At 39.5% G+C, this 16,874-nt stretch overlaps 1 protein-coding gene across 3 annotated transcripts in view; it reads right to left on the reverse strand.

Moving 5' to 3' along the window:
* The window catches only part of kcnt1b (potassium sodium-activated channel subfamily T member 1b), a 101,486-nt gene that overhangs the window by 51,277 nt on the left and 33,335 nt on the right, over positions 1-16,874 (reverse strand). For 2 of the 3 annotated variants that reach the window (XM_081366578.1, XM_081366576.1), the window contains exons 4-5: positions 4,664-4,743; positions 4,273-4,378 (exon numbers count right to left, since the gene is read on the reverse strand). In XM_081366578.1, coding sequence (XP_081222704.1) covers positions 4,273-4,378; positions 4,664-4,743 — 186 coding nt within the window. Of the gene's footprint in view, positions 1-4,272; positions 4,379-4,663; positions 4,744-7,980; positions 8,132-16,874 lie in introns of those variants that run through there. The other variant, XM_081366577.1, reaches the window with a different exon arrangement.

A 16,874-nucleotide genomic window follows, 5' to 3' on the forward strand; every position in this document is an offset into this window, starting at 1 on the left:
TTGGACATGCAGTGTTCAAAGATTGCTGATATTTTGCGTGACATTTAGGTTTTTTTATTATTCTGCTGTTCTGTGTTAACAAGGTTCCACAGTATGTGAATGGAAACGGGATTGTCTTATTTTGCATTGAACAAAGGTCTTTTTTTTTAAGTCAGAATGTCTTCGTTTTTTTCTCACTCCAGGATCACACCGAGTGGGTTCTTTCAAACAATTGATGGGAAACGCCTCAGGCATTATAAACTATGGAAGCACCAATTACATCACGTCTCTCCGGAGGGCGGACCAATGGTAGCTCATGACAAGGAGCCCACCCCCTCACCATACCGCAGTGATCCCCAAAACTGCATTTTTGTTCTCTTCCTTATGAAGACTTTCCTTCAGCACCTAGGCTGCGCTGCTCCAGTTCACAAATGTAACGTTAATGTTGACATTGCCAAAGTAGTGCAGATACCATAAGTTGTGGGTTTCTCTGCTTGTTACTGAGCTTTTCTGCTTCGCTTTTTAATAGAGTTGTGTCCTAGCCTAGCTAACAAGGCGAGTTAAGTTTCTGAGTATGTACAGTATGGGTGTCAAGCATGCTCAGTCCGCACTGGTTGATGTGGAAAGTTGTGCTCACTGTCACATAATGCCGGCTAGGATTTTGGAAAAAAAGGCTTCGGATGGGTGCATCTTTTAAAGATGATTCCTGTCTCTCTACTGTCCTTCCTTCAGCTTAGGGGGCTCAACTACAGCCCGACCGATTTATCGGCCGATATGAGCCTGTCGCAGATATATCGGCATCGGTGTATATGATGCAGATATGCTGCTGATATGAATTGTTTTTTTTAGAACGTATAACGCTGATAAAATGCTTGTAGCAGAGCACGCTCCATTTACATTTAGTAGTGCATTTTGCATAATATGTACTCCTTTCACATTTAGTACATTTTGCTGACTACTTTAAAATCGTATTAAAGTAAAAGTACATGTAATTGAACATGTTTTCATTATGGTATTATTACTTTTACTGTAGTAAAAGATCTAATTACTTCTTCCACCACTGGTACAGACTAGAGTAAATAAGACTAATAATAGAAGATAATAAGCTTTTTAAAGTTTTGCCAGTGACATTACATTGTTATTTTTTATATAACGTTACTAAATAAAAAATACGAAGTCATTAGTGAAGATTATGCTACAGTATTTAGAATATAACATAGAATAGAATATGCAATGCAAACTAGTTTGGTTCCAGTTCAAATGTATCATTCTCATTCAATCATTCACCCTGTCTCCATTACATATCTTTTTTTCATCATTATAAGGGTTTGATCACCACATTTAAGACATCATTGCAATAAATGTGTTTATGTATATTTATTCTGTTTATGTATACTGTATTATATATACAGTTTGCACACATGAATGGGAAAGTGTGTCCAAACTTTTGACTGGTACTGTACTATACTATACACATTAATAATATCAGCCGATATAACGATATTGAGCTTTTTTACTCCCTAATATCTGTATCGGCATCGGCCAACTAAAATCCATATCGGTCGGGCTCTAGGCTCAACCCTCTCCCATGCAGGACCTATCTTCATGGGGGGATATCATGGATGTTGAGTCCCCAGAGCTTACGTCGCATTTTGACCAACAGCTGGGGTGGAGGGAGATGATGAGGAGATGTTAGCTTGCCTCCTCCGAGATGAGCCGGATAATAAGGAGGATGACGCTATCCTGTCTGCGGCCCAAACATCCAGGCCTATGAGCGTGCCAAGTGGCAATTAAGATGGTGGACGGTTACCAGGGAATTTAATGGGATATTTATGATGGGAAAACTCCCTTCTCACCAAGTTAACTACTCTTCAATTGATATGAGAGGGATGGAGGAGCTTGGGCTCTCTAACCCTCCGACGGTCAAACAGTCAGTGGCTCACAACCTGCATCCAAACAGGCAGACCACTCTCTCATCTACCAGTCCCTCCCTCCATTGGACAATGTAACGCTTCACTGCTTCCATGTACCAGAAGATATATAAATCATCTGTGCGGACACTTAAGGCAACTTCATTGCTGATGGCCTATCAAGCCAAGATATTGGAGGAGCTGGGAGCTTATCTGGACTACGACAATTCAAACCTGGTGGTCTGGGAGGAAATCTGTAATATAACAGACCTCAATCTATGCACCTCACGTGGTGTGGTACGGCTTGGTAAGGCTCTTGCGAGTGAGAATATCAGTGGAATACGTAAAGGCTCTTCATCAGTGTTGAGACCCCTGTGTATTCCGGATAGTGGCTCCATTGGGAGGCGTGTCTCTGCAAAGATAGTGACAGCGAATGTATCCCTGATGGGCTGGGGGGCTGTATTATTTATGGCAGATCGCTGGATGCCCCAGCTTCACAAACTTCATATAAATTTGCAGTGACCCTGAAACATTATCTGCTGTTTGTAAAGGGATTTGGTCAGGACAGGCAACATGATGCTGGTGGCATATATTAATAAACATGTTCGTTGAAACTGCATAATTTAGCCCACAAGCTGATTGTCTGAAGCACTTTTCACTTCCGCCCGCTTAGCACTACACACGTCCCAGGAGTCCTGAATGTAAGAGCGGATCTCCTTTCAAAGGGCAATCTGTTATACAGAGAATGGGCACTTCACCCACAAGTGGTAGATCAGATTTGGAAGAGGTATGGCAAAGTTGCTGTAGATCTGTTCACCTCACAGGCAAACACAAAGTTCCACTGTATTTCTCTCTCAAGGACAAAAATGCACCTTTGGGTGTGGATGCGCTGGCACAAATGAGGCCAAACGTGTTACTATATGCATCCCCACCGCTGAGACAAATTTCAACCACAGAGGCTTCCCCAATGGGCTTAAGGGTCCATTCTATGAGAGATATGGCTAGCTCATGGGCATTGTTTAAGGGGATTTCAATAGGAGATATTTGTGAAACTGCAAGCTGAGCTTCCCCACTCTTTTATCATATTTCACTGTCTGGATGTCACTACGCCTACTATGGCTCATGCAGTTGTTGAAGTTGGCTCTTTGGAGATATGAGAGGTTATCTTTCATTCTTGCCGGGTCTGTACGGCGACTTTGGAAAGCAAGTGCATTGGCCATATCATTCCCATAGTGAGATTCTGAGATTGTTTGAAAGAGAATGTTAGGTTACTTGTGAGGTATCTCACCAAGCTTCCCTACTCGCATATATATATATATATATATATATATAGGGAGGGGGTGGACTCCTTGTCATGAGCTGTGATTCGTCCGCCTTTTAGACAGACATAGTGTAACGTGGTACAAAGATGTGGTGCTTCCATAGTCTATCATGCCTGGGTATTTCCAATAGTGAGATACCAAGCTCTGTTCTCAGAGAACCTGGGTTATGCAAGTAACCTAATGATTTCTTTCACCAGTGAGGATGATACCTGAAGTGGAGCTGGACCAGGCTGAACAAAAGCAATTTATACACAATCAAGAGTGCAGTCGTATAATATGGCAGTTCATGTAAAAAAGGTCTTCAACTACTATGTATTAGCATTTAAATTGATCATTTGATACAGTGCACTTATTGTGTACATAAATGTTTTCACATTGTAATCATATTGCAAAAAAAAAAAAAAAATCCCTGCATGTAATTACAGCTGTAATTACACTGCTGAGCCTTCCCTTGCATCTAAGGGATAACCCACCCTTAAACCTAACCATAACACCAAACCTGTCCCTAACCTTGCCTGTATCCCACCTCAATAGCAGCAAAAGTGTTTTGCAGTACAATATGAATACAATAGGTACACTGTACTTATTTTTTGGTGTAAGTAGATAGTAGTTAATATACGACACAACACCTAGTATAAAGTGTGACCAAAAATCTATTTCAAATAAATGCTTAATACTTTCTATTCATCAGGGAATCCTGAATCTTTTTAATCAAGGTTTCCACAAAAATATTAATCAGCACAACGGTTTTCAACACTGATAGCAACAAGACTTTTTCTTGAGCATCAAATCAGCATATCAGAATATTATAATATTCTAAAAGATCATGTGACAGTGAAGACTGGAGATTTAAAATTCAGCTTTGCCATCATAGGAATAAATTATATATTTTTAATATATTCAAATAAAATTTTAAATGCAGCCTTGGTGTGCATAATAGACTTCTTTTAAAAATATTTTAAAAAATCAAACATTTGAATGGTAGTGTGCATGTGAGTAAAAGATGGCAGAATTTTCATATTTGGGTGAATTATCCTTTTAAGTAGTTAATGTTTACTCACCGTGCACATGTGACCTGGTTAGTTGGATCATCTAGTGAGACTCTGATTATATAGAGGAGACATGTTAACAACTTCAAGGAGAGGTTGAAGAGGCGTATTCTGAGACCTGCAAGTAAATTATAAAATGGAGATTCACACCATAAAACTCATCTGGAAAATGTATTAGAAATAATTCAGCAGTCAGGCAAACCTGCAAACTTACAGTACCTTCATAAATCCAAACAAACAGTTAAAACAGTCACCTTCTCTGTTAGGATGATGGAGGCCTTGAACATGTACACTATAGTGATATTGAGATCCATAAAAATTGTTTATGCTTGCAGTAATGGATTTTGCTTTGTTGGTTTCTCTGTGATTGTAAATGCTCAAAAGGTCAAAAGATTTTACTTACTTGACCTTTGGTTTTTGATGAAAAAGAGCTTCAACCTCTCCTTGAATGTGTTTTCATTTACATAAAATTCCACCTGCACCCTGTCGAAAGGAAATAAAATGATGTTTAATAAAATTCTTTAAATTCATTATTTACATACAGTAGTAAATGTAAGGTGAATTTACAAAAATATGTGGACACTTAATCACCTTTATCTAATGTAATGGCATGCACACATTAGGTGTCCAAAATCATTTTATGATTAAAATTCAAAATAATTTTAATAAATGTTGTTTATTATGTCTCTGCATTTTGCAACATTCACAAAGCAATCCCATAATGCACTATTAAAAAACTTCAAGCAGCTAAAACTATCGGGTAAATAACTTCTTTTAATCTCCAGATCCATCTCTGAGATGTATGCAAGCGTTTCAAATCTATCATGACATCTGACAGGAAACATTAGCAACGGTTGTGTTTCAAATGAACTCTCAGTAGGTGTCAGCCTCTCCCATCCTTCAATGTTTCACTAAGCATATCACTAAACATGTCTATATTCTTGAATTTCTATATATTATCATCATCTTGCAGCAAAATCCATCATGATCCAAAATCCAGCATCTCTGAATCTAGACCGATGCCACACAAAATCACAGCATCTGAATATGCATACTTCCCAGAATGCAAAAAGCACAACAGTTCGTCAAATAAGTAGTACTTGCATGTCTGAATAGCCATTATACTAAAACACAAGGTGATACAATTCCCACTCCTTCTAAAGAGATTCTGAAATCCCATGAAACCATGTTCACACTATACACATTCATACTTATGGAAAGTAATTTATGGTCAAGAATTTCTTTGACAGTATGTGATTTCGGACGCAGCTAATGATTCACAGCCGACAATTTTGCTTGACATACAATAGCAGACATACAATTCCCCTTGCTGGTATACAGTGCTCATGACTGTCACGACATACAATTTCACAGGGCTCTAACCTGTATTTCAGTGATATCTGTCAGGTATAGACATTTTATGCATGGTCTGAAATACTCAATATTTCTCAATTATATTTATTCTAATTACACCATAATTTACGGGGGATAAGCCATATCATATCATAAAACTTGAATAATACATGATTTTCACAGAAATCATTTCATTTGGCCTTACAAACTAAAATCAGTATGCGTTCAATTTGGGAATAATTGTTCGGAGTATGTTTGATATTTGTGACCCTGGACCACAAAACCAGTCACAAGTCGCATGGGTATATTTGTGGCAATATCCAACAATACATTGTAAGGGTCAAAATTATCGATTTTTCTTTTTATGCCAAAACTCATTAGGATATTAAGTAAAGATGTTCCATGAAGATATTTTGTAAATTTCCTACAGTAAATATATAAAACATTTATTTTTTTGAGTGAATGCAGCACAATCGCGAACATAAATAGACAACTTTAAAGGCGATTTTCTCAATGTTTAATTTTTTTGGCACCCTCAGATTCCAGATTTTCAAATACTTTTATGTCGGACAAATATTGTCATATTCTAACAAACCATACATCAATGGAACACTTATTTAGCTTTCAGATGATGTATAAATCTCAATGTCAAAATTGTGACCCATGTGACTGGTTTTGTGGTCCAGGGTAGCATCTGTGATGTCACAGGCATCATACTAATGGTAGGCTTAGGCTAGAGCTTCCCAAAGCCCTTTTATATCTGTAGAGGGCATGACATGATGTATATTGTAGGCAGTAATTATGAGCAACATATTCAGCAGAGAAAGAGAGAGAGATCCTAGAGAAAAGCCATTGTTTCCAGCTTCCCCAGCTCTGTCTCCATGGTGATGCCTTTAAAACAGGCTGTGGTGACACATATACGGTATATATTTTCAAAGCTGAGGGCTGTTTTGTGTCAGGCAAAAATAAAAATAAAAATAAAAAAAAAAGTTTACATAAAATGTTGACCATTGTGACATATTAGCTTTCTTAGTTTCTTGAAATAGTCCCAGACTGATTTTCACTTCCAGATTTTATATGGATGTGTGTATCTGTGATTTGCACCCACGTATATGTATGTGCGCACAAGCACGAAGCAACAGAAACAAGCTCACACACACATTCCAAACTTGTCCGCAAGTCTTCACTGTGCCAGAAATAATTGCTCTGCCTGACTGTCAAACTGTTTCTCACATTAGAAAGGACTGAAATTATAATTGCAAGGAAATCCATAACACTTTATGCCAACATGGAACAATAGGGCTGGTCAATAAAAGCTGAACTGATAGTAATTTAGTCTCTGTAAAAATCTTTAGTCTTCTGATTTGAGCAGCCCCAAATATACCGTCACTCCACCCACGTACACTAGCTCTCCAACAGACAAATACTCTATTTATAGTGCAAGAATCATTTATATTGAAAACTCAGAGCTTGTATGCTCATGCCTACTTTGCAGAGCTTTCTATGGGAACAATCATTAAAAGTTAGCATGCGGACATTCACATCACTGTGTGAAGCAAGCGTTTTCTTAACATTGGAGTAACAAAATCAAAACATCCACTGAAGTAAGATGTATACAACGGCAGTAAGGGTAGAAACTGAGCATCAACTGTTCTCCTCTTAGGTAGATGAAATAGTTACACAATATAGTTCAACATGTTCTCCGGGGGTTGTTACTTTGTAAACAAATAAGATGTTTAAATTCAACAGAATTTGAACCCTATACAGTTCACAAAAAACACACAAAAAAGAACATATTAGCTGCTTTTCCACCGTCGGGCCGAACGGTTCTAAGAACGGTGAAGAATGGTTCCATTACATTTCCACTTGAGCCTGGTTCGCACAGCAAAATTACAAACCATTCAAAGTCTGGAATTCTCAGGGCGGTTAGTTAGATAACTGTGCTGAAACGTGCTGGTAAAACGCATGCAGTGACGTCACTCTCAGGATTGGCCACCTGTCTGTTGCCTGACTACCAGTTTCTCTATTCGAACGACGTAAACACGTAAAGTTAATAAAAACAACTTAAATATCCATAACGTGGTCGCTATTTACATCTCATACCATCTGTAAACTCTTCTTATGTCAAATGTGTGGACAATATATATTGGGGTGATGCTATAAATGTCTATTCGCCTTTGGAATGGAGACTTTGTTATATCATGCATATCGCAGTATGTAAATACATGCAGTGCAGGACTACTTAAAATTAATGACATGTTAGGGTAAAAAAAATGTGTATGAATGAGAAAATAAAGCGGGGGATGTGCTTAATGTTCAAAAGAGTTATTGAACACGACAAGCCAGAAAAAAGAATGTTGTACTCACGCTCGAAGACTGACATAACTTTCAGAGACTGAAGATGTGTTGTGTAAAAAATGTGCTTTAAAAGAGCCCCTGTGCCCTAGTTTGAACATCCTCCTCTTGATGGTTCAAAGAGCAATCACAACTCACAAGAGAATTTTCAGAATGTCCACATTCAGCAAGTAAATATAGAGCAAACTGAAAGCCATTTGAGTCAGGAAGCTGAAAACTAGACAGCAATGTGACGTTTGCAGCCTACATACTAACCACAATCAGGGTATACAGTTGCACAACATCCGCCACCTCAGAAATTATTTCATCAGGGCAACTATTCAAGTATAGCCACAGGTGCTATTCTGCTTTAGTATTCCTGCAACTCCTGTTATTTCACTGTCCTCAAATCAACTTCCCCAAGTTAACATTGTAAACATATGCAATAATAGTTTGAAAGAATCTATTTTAAATGGAACAGTTTATTGAACTTTTAGACAAATCAAATAAATAAATAAATAAAAAAGTTACATATGTGTTTTTGATGAATATCATGTGATACATCAGTCTTGTTGGCTCCGTCACACTCGGAGGAAAAAAAAAACACTTAAATTTTTCTCAAAGAGGCCCAAAAATGTGCAATTTGGTGCAGCTGTTGATATTTATATAGCCATCTGACAGCTTGTAATGTAAATCATTGAGATATTTTTAATAGTATAGCAGACCTTACATATAATGCATATAAAGTCATTCGTCATTTTTATATCTCCCAATAATATGTCTTAGTAGGATAATATTTAAATGCTTAGTTCCCTATCAAAAGTTTCTCTCCATGCTGTGTTTCATACAGTAATGAAAACGTTCTTTGTTCAACCGGTTGTGAAGCATGTGTGGCAAACACGCCAAGAACTTGGCTTAAATAACCTCTGACGATGATGTCATTGGACTCGCACTCGTGAGAGGCTATAAATAGATGTGAAACAGACGTGCTTTTAGGTTTCTTTGTCTTCAGAGACCACATTGTGTGTGCTTCTGCTCTCTCTATCCCTTTGTTAGGAGTTAGGCTGTTAGTTAGGGTGCAGTATTTTCTGATAGAAAAGTAAAAAAGAGAACTCATCATGTACCACTTTATCAGGAGATGCATGCCTCCCTGTTCACAGCCTATCCCTGACTATGACTCGCATGAGTTCTGCTTTGAGCACTTGAGGGAAGAGCAAGCTACTCTTGCGTTTGAGGAAAGCAAGTGCGAGCACTGCGAATTGTTTTCCATCAAAGAGCTCTGCGATAGACTCGCTTATTTCCAGGGGCAAGCCCCCACATTAAGATAGTGGGGCTCGTGGGTTGATCTGGCTGAGGAGTGAGAAACGGGTCCTTCTCTTTCTTTCGTGCTCTCTCCAGATAGAGAGGTCCTTGAGCTCGCTTCCAAAGTGCGCCTTGGCGTTTCTTCGGACCGGGCAGAGGATTCCGCCTCTCTTGCTTCTGCTGAGATGGAGTTTGAGAGTGCCACCTCCGTGTGCTCCTCGCGTGATGATAAAACACGAGGAGATACTCAAGGTGGTGTCTCATGCATTGACCAGATTACAATTGGACTGGCCACAGGAGCAGGAGACACCAAAGCGCTCAAATTTAGATGACAGATTTCTGTCCGGTGGCCAGGGGGAGAGGCCTCAGAGTCTCTATCTCCATGATGAGTTAATTCGTTCATAGGGAAACCTATATTCCTCCCGTGTCTTTGTGCCCTTGACATCGACTTATTCGACTATCGTACGTGCAAACACGTGGTTATATGATGATGCACCAGGCGGAAGAGATTCTCGCAGGCTATCTCTCCCCTGGAAGTGCATCATCTGCCAGCGCTCCAACACCAAGCCGTGCAGAACAACATCCATGCTGGTGGGGAAGTTGTTTCAGGCAACGGGTCAGGTTGGTGCTCTCCTGTACACTATGGTAGTATTACAGGCATACCAGGCTGACCTGCTGAAGGATTTAAGCACGAGCGGAAGTCTTGATGAGAAGGTGTTTTCATAACTTCACCAGGCCACAGATCTGTCTCTTCGGGCGACTAAACAAACGGCTCACGCCATCGGCTACTCTGTGTTGGCTATGGTTGCCAGGGATAGGCATCTGTGGCTCAAGAGTATCCATGTCATCTTCTGGGCTGTTTGGTGACTCCGTTAATGCAGTGGTCAACAGCTTTCGGGAGGCAAATAGGCACAAGGAGGCATTTAATACGTTTCTCCAAGCTCAAGGGCTGCTGGCCACCCAGCCCCAACCCAGTCTGGCTCCTAAGCGGAGAGAGGCCCAGAGTAGTGAGTCATGCTCCCCCTCATAGAGATTGGGGACCAGCTTGCCATTTTTAGCAGCCTAGGAGGAGAAAGGGGCACAAACATTTATATTTGTATCAATTTTATATCAATATGTAGCTCCTTTCCGACACCATCACGACACCGCTGTTCCATCCCCACCACCTTTGGTGTTAAATGTTCAGTTGCTTCCTGTCGTCTCCCTGAACACAGAACATTTAACATCCCCCAACAAGATGATGTATTGAAATGCATAGATTGGTGTGTCACAAGATGTATTAAAGACGTCTATTTTCATATAGAAATTCTGCCACAACACAACAAGTTCCTGAGTTTTGCTTTCGGGGGTGAAGCTTACCAATATCGGGTCCTACTACGGTAGTCGCCTACATAAATCGCCAAGGCGGACTGCAATTGCACCATCTGAACAGACTAGCGCAGCAGAACAGATTTACATTCCTTGGCATTTGAATATGTGATCAGAATTTCTGTCCAGGCAGACTGTGACACACAGGGAATGGAAACAGATTTCGGAAAGATTTTACAAAGCAGAGGTGGGCCCTCTTCTTCTCTTTGAATCACCCAGCCCCCCTGGGTCTGAAACCATGGTCCATGTGTGGCCCAGTATGCGACTTTGTCGTGCTCTTACTGATAGCAACTCTTTGGCCGACCAGAACTTGGTTCTCAAAAAAAAAATATCCCTCCTTGATGCCCTTTCCTTGGGCAATTCCGGTCAGGAGATACCTTCTGTCAGTAGCAAGGGACAATGTTTCATCCCTGGCCTGAGCTTTGAAATCCTCACATTTGAGCCCTGAGGGGGACCAACTAAGAGATGCTGGGCTTCCAGCTGATGTAGTGGAGACTATTCTGAGTGCCAGGGCTCGCTCCACTAGAAGAATTTATTAAATGGTGCGTCTTTGAAAGGTGGCAGTTCACTGCCAGATTGTTTCAGTGCTGGAGTTTTCTGCAAGAACAGTTGTCAACAGGCACATGTCCTGCTATTCTCAGGGTATTTGTGGCCGCCATATTGGCTTGCCATGCTCTGATTGATGGGGTTCCAATGGAGAAACACCCACTGATCGCTCGCTTCATTTGTGGAGCTAGGTGGCTAAGGCCTAGCCTGGGATTCCCAATGCTGCCTTGCGCGCAGCGCGATTTTATGACTTTATGACTTCTAACACTAGTAACTTTCCAGCTCTACCTACTAAATCATTTCTTGATATAATTTTAAAAATCTGCGCACTCTCCAAGAATATCATAGATTTGATATACTCTTTGATTTCTTCATGGAATTTAACATCTTTAACAAAATCAAAGCAACAATGGGAAAGTGAACTTGATTTGTATTTTTTTAGAAGAAGCATGGCAAGATATTATAAATAAGATTCATTCAAACTCAATCTGTTATTCAATTCAAAGTAGTTCACCGCCTCCACTGGACAAAAAGCAAAATTAGCTAAATTTTCCCCAAATACAGATTCCTTGTGTATAAGTGTAGAGTTGAGATCGCTAATTATACACAACTGGTTTTGGTTAGGTCCTAAGCTTGTTAACTATTGGCAATTTAATATTTAATTTTCTTTCAGGAGTTCTGCATGTACCCATTAATCCTTCCCCCATTTTTGCAATATTTGGTATGACTACAGAACTCCATTTAGATAATAATGCTAAAAATATGATTGCTTTCTCGACTTCAGTAGCTAGACGTCTTATATTGCTTAAAGTCCAACTGAAATCAAAATTGACCTATTTACTTTGTTAGCGCATATTACTAGTCTTGTGGCGACCAATTAAAAAATTGTTTGCCGTCGTAATCTTTAATCAAAGTCTGAAAAGTTACTTCCGGTCTGGAATGGCGTTCCTTCTCCGATGACGTAGGTTTGACTGCTTGGTTTGGGAAACGCTTAACCACTCCCCTCAAACCGTTAGTCTGTAATGAGCGAGAGATGGAGAGGAGGAGCGCTAGAGTAAAACCCTGCCCTCTGTTCAATATTCCTTTTCACTGGGAAATACGTCACAACACTGGAGAAAAGTCGTTTGCAACTTCCGGTTCACGGAGACTTTAAGTGGAAGGACAGATACTTTAGTCACTGGATTAGAGATCTTGACTAAATAATAATATTTGCAATATTTGGTATGACTACAGAACTCTGTTTAGATAATAATGCTAAAAATATGATTGCTTTCTCGGCTTTAGTAGCTAGACGTCATATATTGCTTAAGTGGAAGGACATATCTCCTACTTTTAGTCATTGGATTAGAGATCTTATGTATCATCTTGCACTAGAGAAGATTCAGTACTCCACTAAAGGCTATAGTCAAACCTTTTTCATTATTTGGCAGCCAGTGCTGACTTACAAATGGATCAAAATGTATTTTTTTCTGTATTATTTTTTTGTTTGTTATTTCTCTTTATTTCCCCCCCTCTTTTTTTCTATCTGGCCCTGTGAGGCCATAATAATATGGTACAGAATAGTCTGTAAGATAATGTGTAATGGTGCAGTTGGGATGGGGAGCTCTGCTGGAGAAGAGAATTGATTATACTATTTAAAAAATCAATAAAAAGACACAAAAAACACATGCATGTGTCATTATAATATTAACATTTTCTGAAAATCAAGCTCAGATGGAGTTGCAAGGTTTTTGACCAGCGAATGACAGATGTTGTCTGTTACTGGAACAGCTTCATCTGAGGCAGTCAGTGCATCGCATTCGTTTTGGACAAAATATCATCATATAATAGATGAAGCAGGATATTTAAATCAGCATATTGGCTATAACTAGCAGCAAATACTAAGACTCTTCTCCGCTCTTCAAATACAAAAAGCATTAGCCTTTATAGACATTTCATTTCATTTCATTTGTTTGTTTATTTTACAGGGACAGTGCTCTTTGATTAACAGTCAAATAACTGTAAATGAGCCAGAGTTAGCTCAACAGGCTAATTAACATAGTGATTCTTGAGTAAAAAACCCCACAGTACTTATTCAAACATCAGTTCTTTATTTACCTTTGCATAGCAAACAAGAAGAGATCTCCAAACTGCGTGATGCACTTCATTCACGATAAAGGCAGGGTGGAGTTATGAGGTTTTACTGAAAGTTTGAGGATCCAACTGAATTATGAGGTTTAGTCACAAGCTATTTTAAATCCTTTTCATTGGTTAAATATTTGTAAAATCCACTTATTTCTAATGATGTGACCAAGCCAACATAATAAAGTCAGTTCAGGGTGCCAAAATGGACTCAAAACGTTGCACTGATTGTTGATACCAACAATGGATGGAAACAATATAAGAGGGAGAGGAGGAAGAGTGCATGTAAGAGGTGGTGAACAAGGAGGAAGAGGATGAGGACGAGAAAGAGCAAGTTGTGGAGAATGATGTCAAGGCTGGATCTGGCACACCAGAGGGTTTTTTCCCTTTGCCTGACAAGGGAAGACATTACCTGTGATGTAGAGAAAGTCCTCAGGCAAGAAGACGTATGCTGAGGCAGAATGAATCTCTCATTGACCTTGATTTTGCAATTGCACAACTCTTGAGTGTACTGTAGCATGCTTTTCATTTAGAGTTTTTTTTTAAAACTTTTCGGCTTTTGCAGTTGGGTTCCTGTATTTTCACAGTATGCAAGTGCTGAATATACAGACATTCAATATGCCTACTGTACAATATTCAGTGCAATATTATACTTGCAGTGCATACAGTATACAATTTATTCACCTTACTACTGTAAGTTGTGAGGTAATTTTTTACGTAACTGCGAAATTAGTTTACTTTTTTAGAATATAATTTTTTTCTGTAACTGTTTTCCATTTTTTAACGTAGTGTCTAATGAATGATCAATAGTGTTTATAATATTGACTTACTATGTGTATGATCTGAAAGAATTATTTGATTTTAAGCACAGATAAAATAGTTTTGAGTCAACTGTTTGATTTTGTTAGATGAGTCAGAGGTTTTCTGAATGTAGTTTGTAGATTTGGTTAGGTGTTTAAGGTTTTGAGAAAGTTGGTGATGGTTTCGAGAAATATGTTTTAACAATTCAGAAAAAACTGTAACATTCTCATAGGTCAACACCAACATCTCGTAAGGGAACCTCTGGGAACATCTGGGGTTATGCATGTACAAGGCACATTGTCTTTGCCATTCTTCACAGATGTCTGCATGGCTTCTGCAGACAAATAGACTCTGGGGATTCTGTGACGTACTTGGCCTTTTTGTTGTCTTAATTTCATCCTGAGAGAGGACCTTTTCAGGATTATACTAAAATCATAAAAATATTATAATAATAATAATAAATCAGATGACAGAAGGCCAGTTGAAGACTGCGTATAACAGGCTTCACAGCACAGTGCCTTAGAAATGTATGTATCTAGTACGATACAAATTAGAGGTCGACTGATGTACCGTTTTTGCTGATTCATCTGCAGATTCTGTAGCCTGGTTAAAACCAGACCATTCTCAGTAGTAACTGAGTTATGGTCAATGATCAACACATCTCCTTCGCATAGAGTTGATCAGGTTGTTGATTGTGGCCTGTGGAATGTTGGTCCACTCCTCTTCAATGGCTGTGCGAAGTTGCTGGATATTGGCAGGACCTGGAACACGCTGTCGTATACGCTGATCCAGAGCATCCCAAACATGCTCAATGGGTGACATGTCCGGTGAGTATGCTGGCCATGCAAGAACTGGGATGTTTTCAGCTTCCAGGAATTGTGTACAGATCCTTGCAACATGGGGCCGTGCATTATCATGAGGTGATGGTCGTGGATGAATGGCACAACAATGTGCCTCAGGATCTCGTCACAGTATCTCTGTGCATTCAAAATGCCATCAATAAAAAGCACCTGTGTTCGTTGTCCATAACATATACCTGCCCATACCATAACCCCACCGCCACCATGGGCCACTCGATCCACAACGTTGACATCAGCAAACCGCTCACCCACACGATGTCATACACGTCTGCCATCTGCCCCGTACAGTGAAAACCGGGATTAATCCGTGAAGAGAACACCTCTGAAAAGTGCCACACGCCATCGAATGTGATCATTTGCCCACTCAAGACGAACTGCAGTCAGGTCAAGACCCTGATGAGGATGACGAGCATGCAGATGAGCTTCCCTGAGATGGTTTCTGACAGTTTGTAGAGAAATTCTTTGCTTATGCAAACCGATTGTTGCAGCAGCTGTCCGGGTGGCTGGTCTCAGACGATCTTGGAGGTGAAGATGCTGGATGTGGAGGTCCTGGGCTGGTGTGGTCACACGTGGTCTGCGGTTGTGAGGCCAGTTGGATGTACTCCCAAATTCTCTGAAACGCCTTTGGAGATGGCTTATGGTAGAGAAATGAACATTCAATTCATGGGCGACAGCTCTGGTGGACATTCCTGCAGTCAGCATGCCAATTGTAGCTCCCTAAAAACTTGCGACATCTGTGGCATTGTGCTGTGTGATAAAACTGCACATTTTAGATTGGCCTTTTATTGTGGCCAGCCTAAGGCACACCTGTGCAATAATCATGCTGTCTAATCAGCATCTTGATATGCCACACCTATGAGGTGGATGGATTATCTCGGCAAAGGAGAAGTGCTCACTAACACAGATTTAGACAGATTTGTGAAAAATATTTGAGAGAAATAGGCCTTTTGTGTACATAGAAAAAGTCTTAGATCTTTGAGTTCAGCTCATGAAAAATGGCGGCAAAAACAAAAGTGTTGTGTTTATAATTTTGTTCAGTGTAGTTAAAGGAGGGAGGATTGTAGTGGGAGCACTGGGGTGTCAGGTGTGACTGTGTGGCAATGGCAAATGGTTTACATGGCTCATGGGTCAGGTAGGAGGGCCCCTTAACATAATTTTGGTTAGGGCACCAGGGAGGTCAGGATTGGCTCTGATAAATAGTAATAGTTTTTTTAATAGTTTTTCTGGGCACCACTTAGGGAGGTGTCCCCTAAAAAATACGCCCCTGGTTTCAAACACTGAAGATTTTGTTCAGTGCTGAGATCTGCATGCTCTCAAGTCCTCTCATTATAACAAAATAGACAATGCAAAAAAGAGATTAATGTAGTGTAGACAGCTTTATTGATTATAACTGAGATGAAATCAGCTTTTTAGTGATTATAAAGAAAGCACTTTTTGAGTGCTGCATATATAATCCATGCAAAATTTGAATTAAAGTTTTGTTTTTCATGCTGCTAAGAGGACCAACGACCACGTACATGCTGCAAAATTAATATTTATATATTTCATTTAAAAGTACAATACAATTTGATGGTTCAGTCAATACTGTTTATTTTTGTATAAAGTTCAGCACTATTTTACTTTCAGTGTTGTTTTAATTCAGTATATGTTTTAGAAAATATTGATTAATTAATCGGTTATCAGCAAATACTTCCCAACTTAGTTATTGGTATCTATAAAATCCAATATCAGTCGACCTCAAGTTCAAATAGCAAGATCTCTCCCAAACTCTTAGCACAGGATCAAGACTCATCTTTTATCAGTTATTTGCGCTAGGTTTTATTGTACTGTTTTTATTAGGTTTAATTGGTTTAGTTAGTACTTCATTATATGCACAGGAAGCATTTCATTTCCTTTATCTAATTTCTGTAGCTAAATAAGTCACCCTTT

The sequence above is a fragment of the Scardinius erythrophthalmus genome, assembly GCF_964197995.2.
Source record: "Scardinius erythrophthalmus genome assembly, chromosome: 5".
NCBI classification, from domain to species: Eukaryota; Metazoa; Chordata; class Actinopteri; order Cypriniformes; family Leuciscidae; genus Scardinius; species Scardinius erythrophthalmus.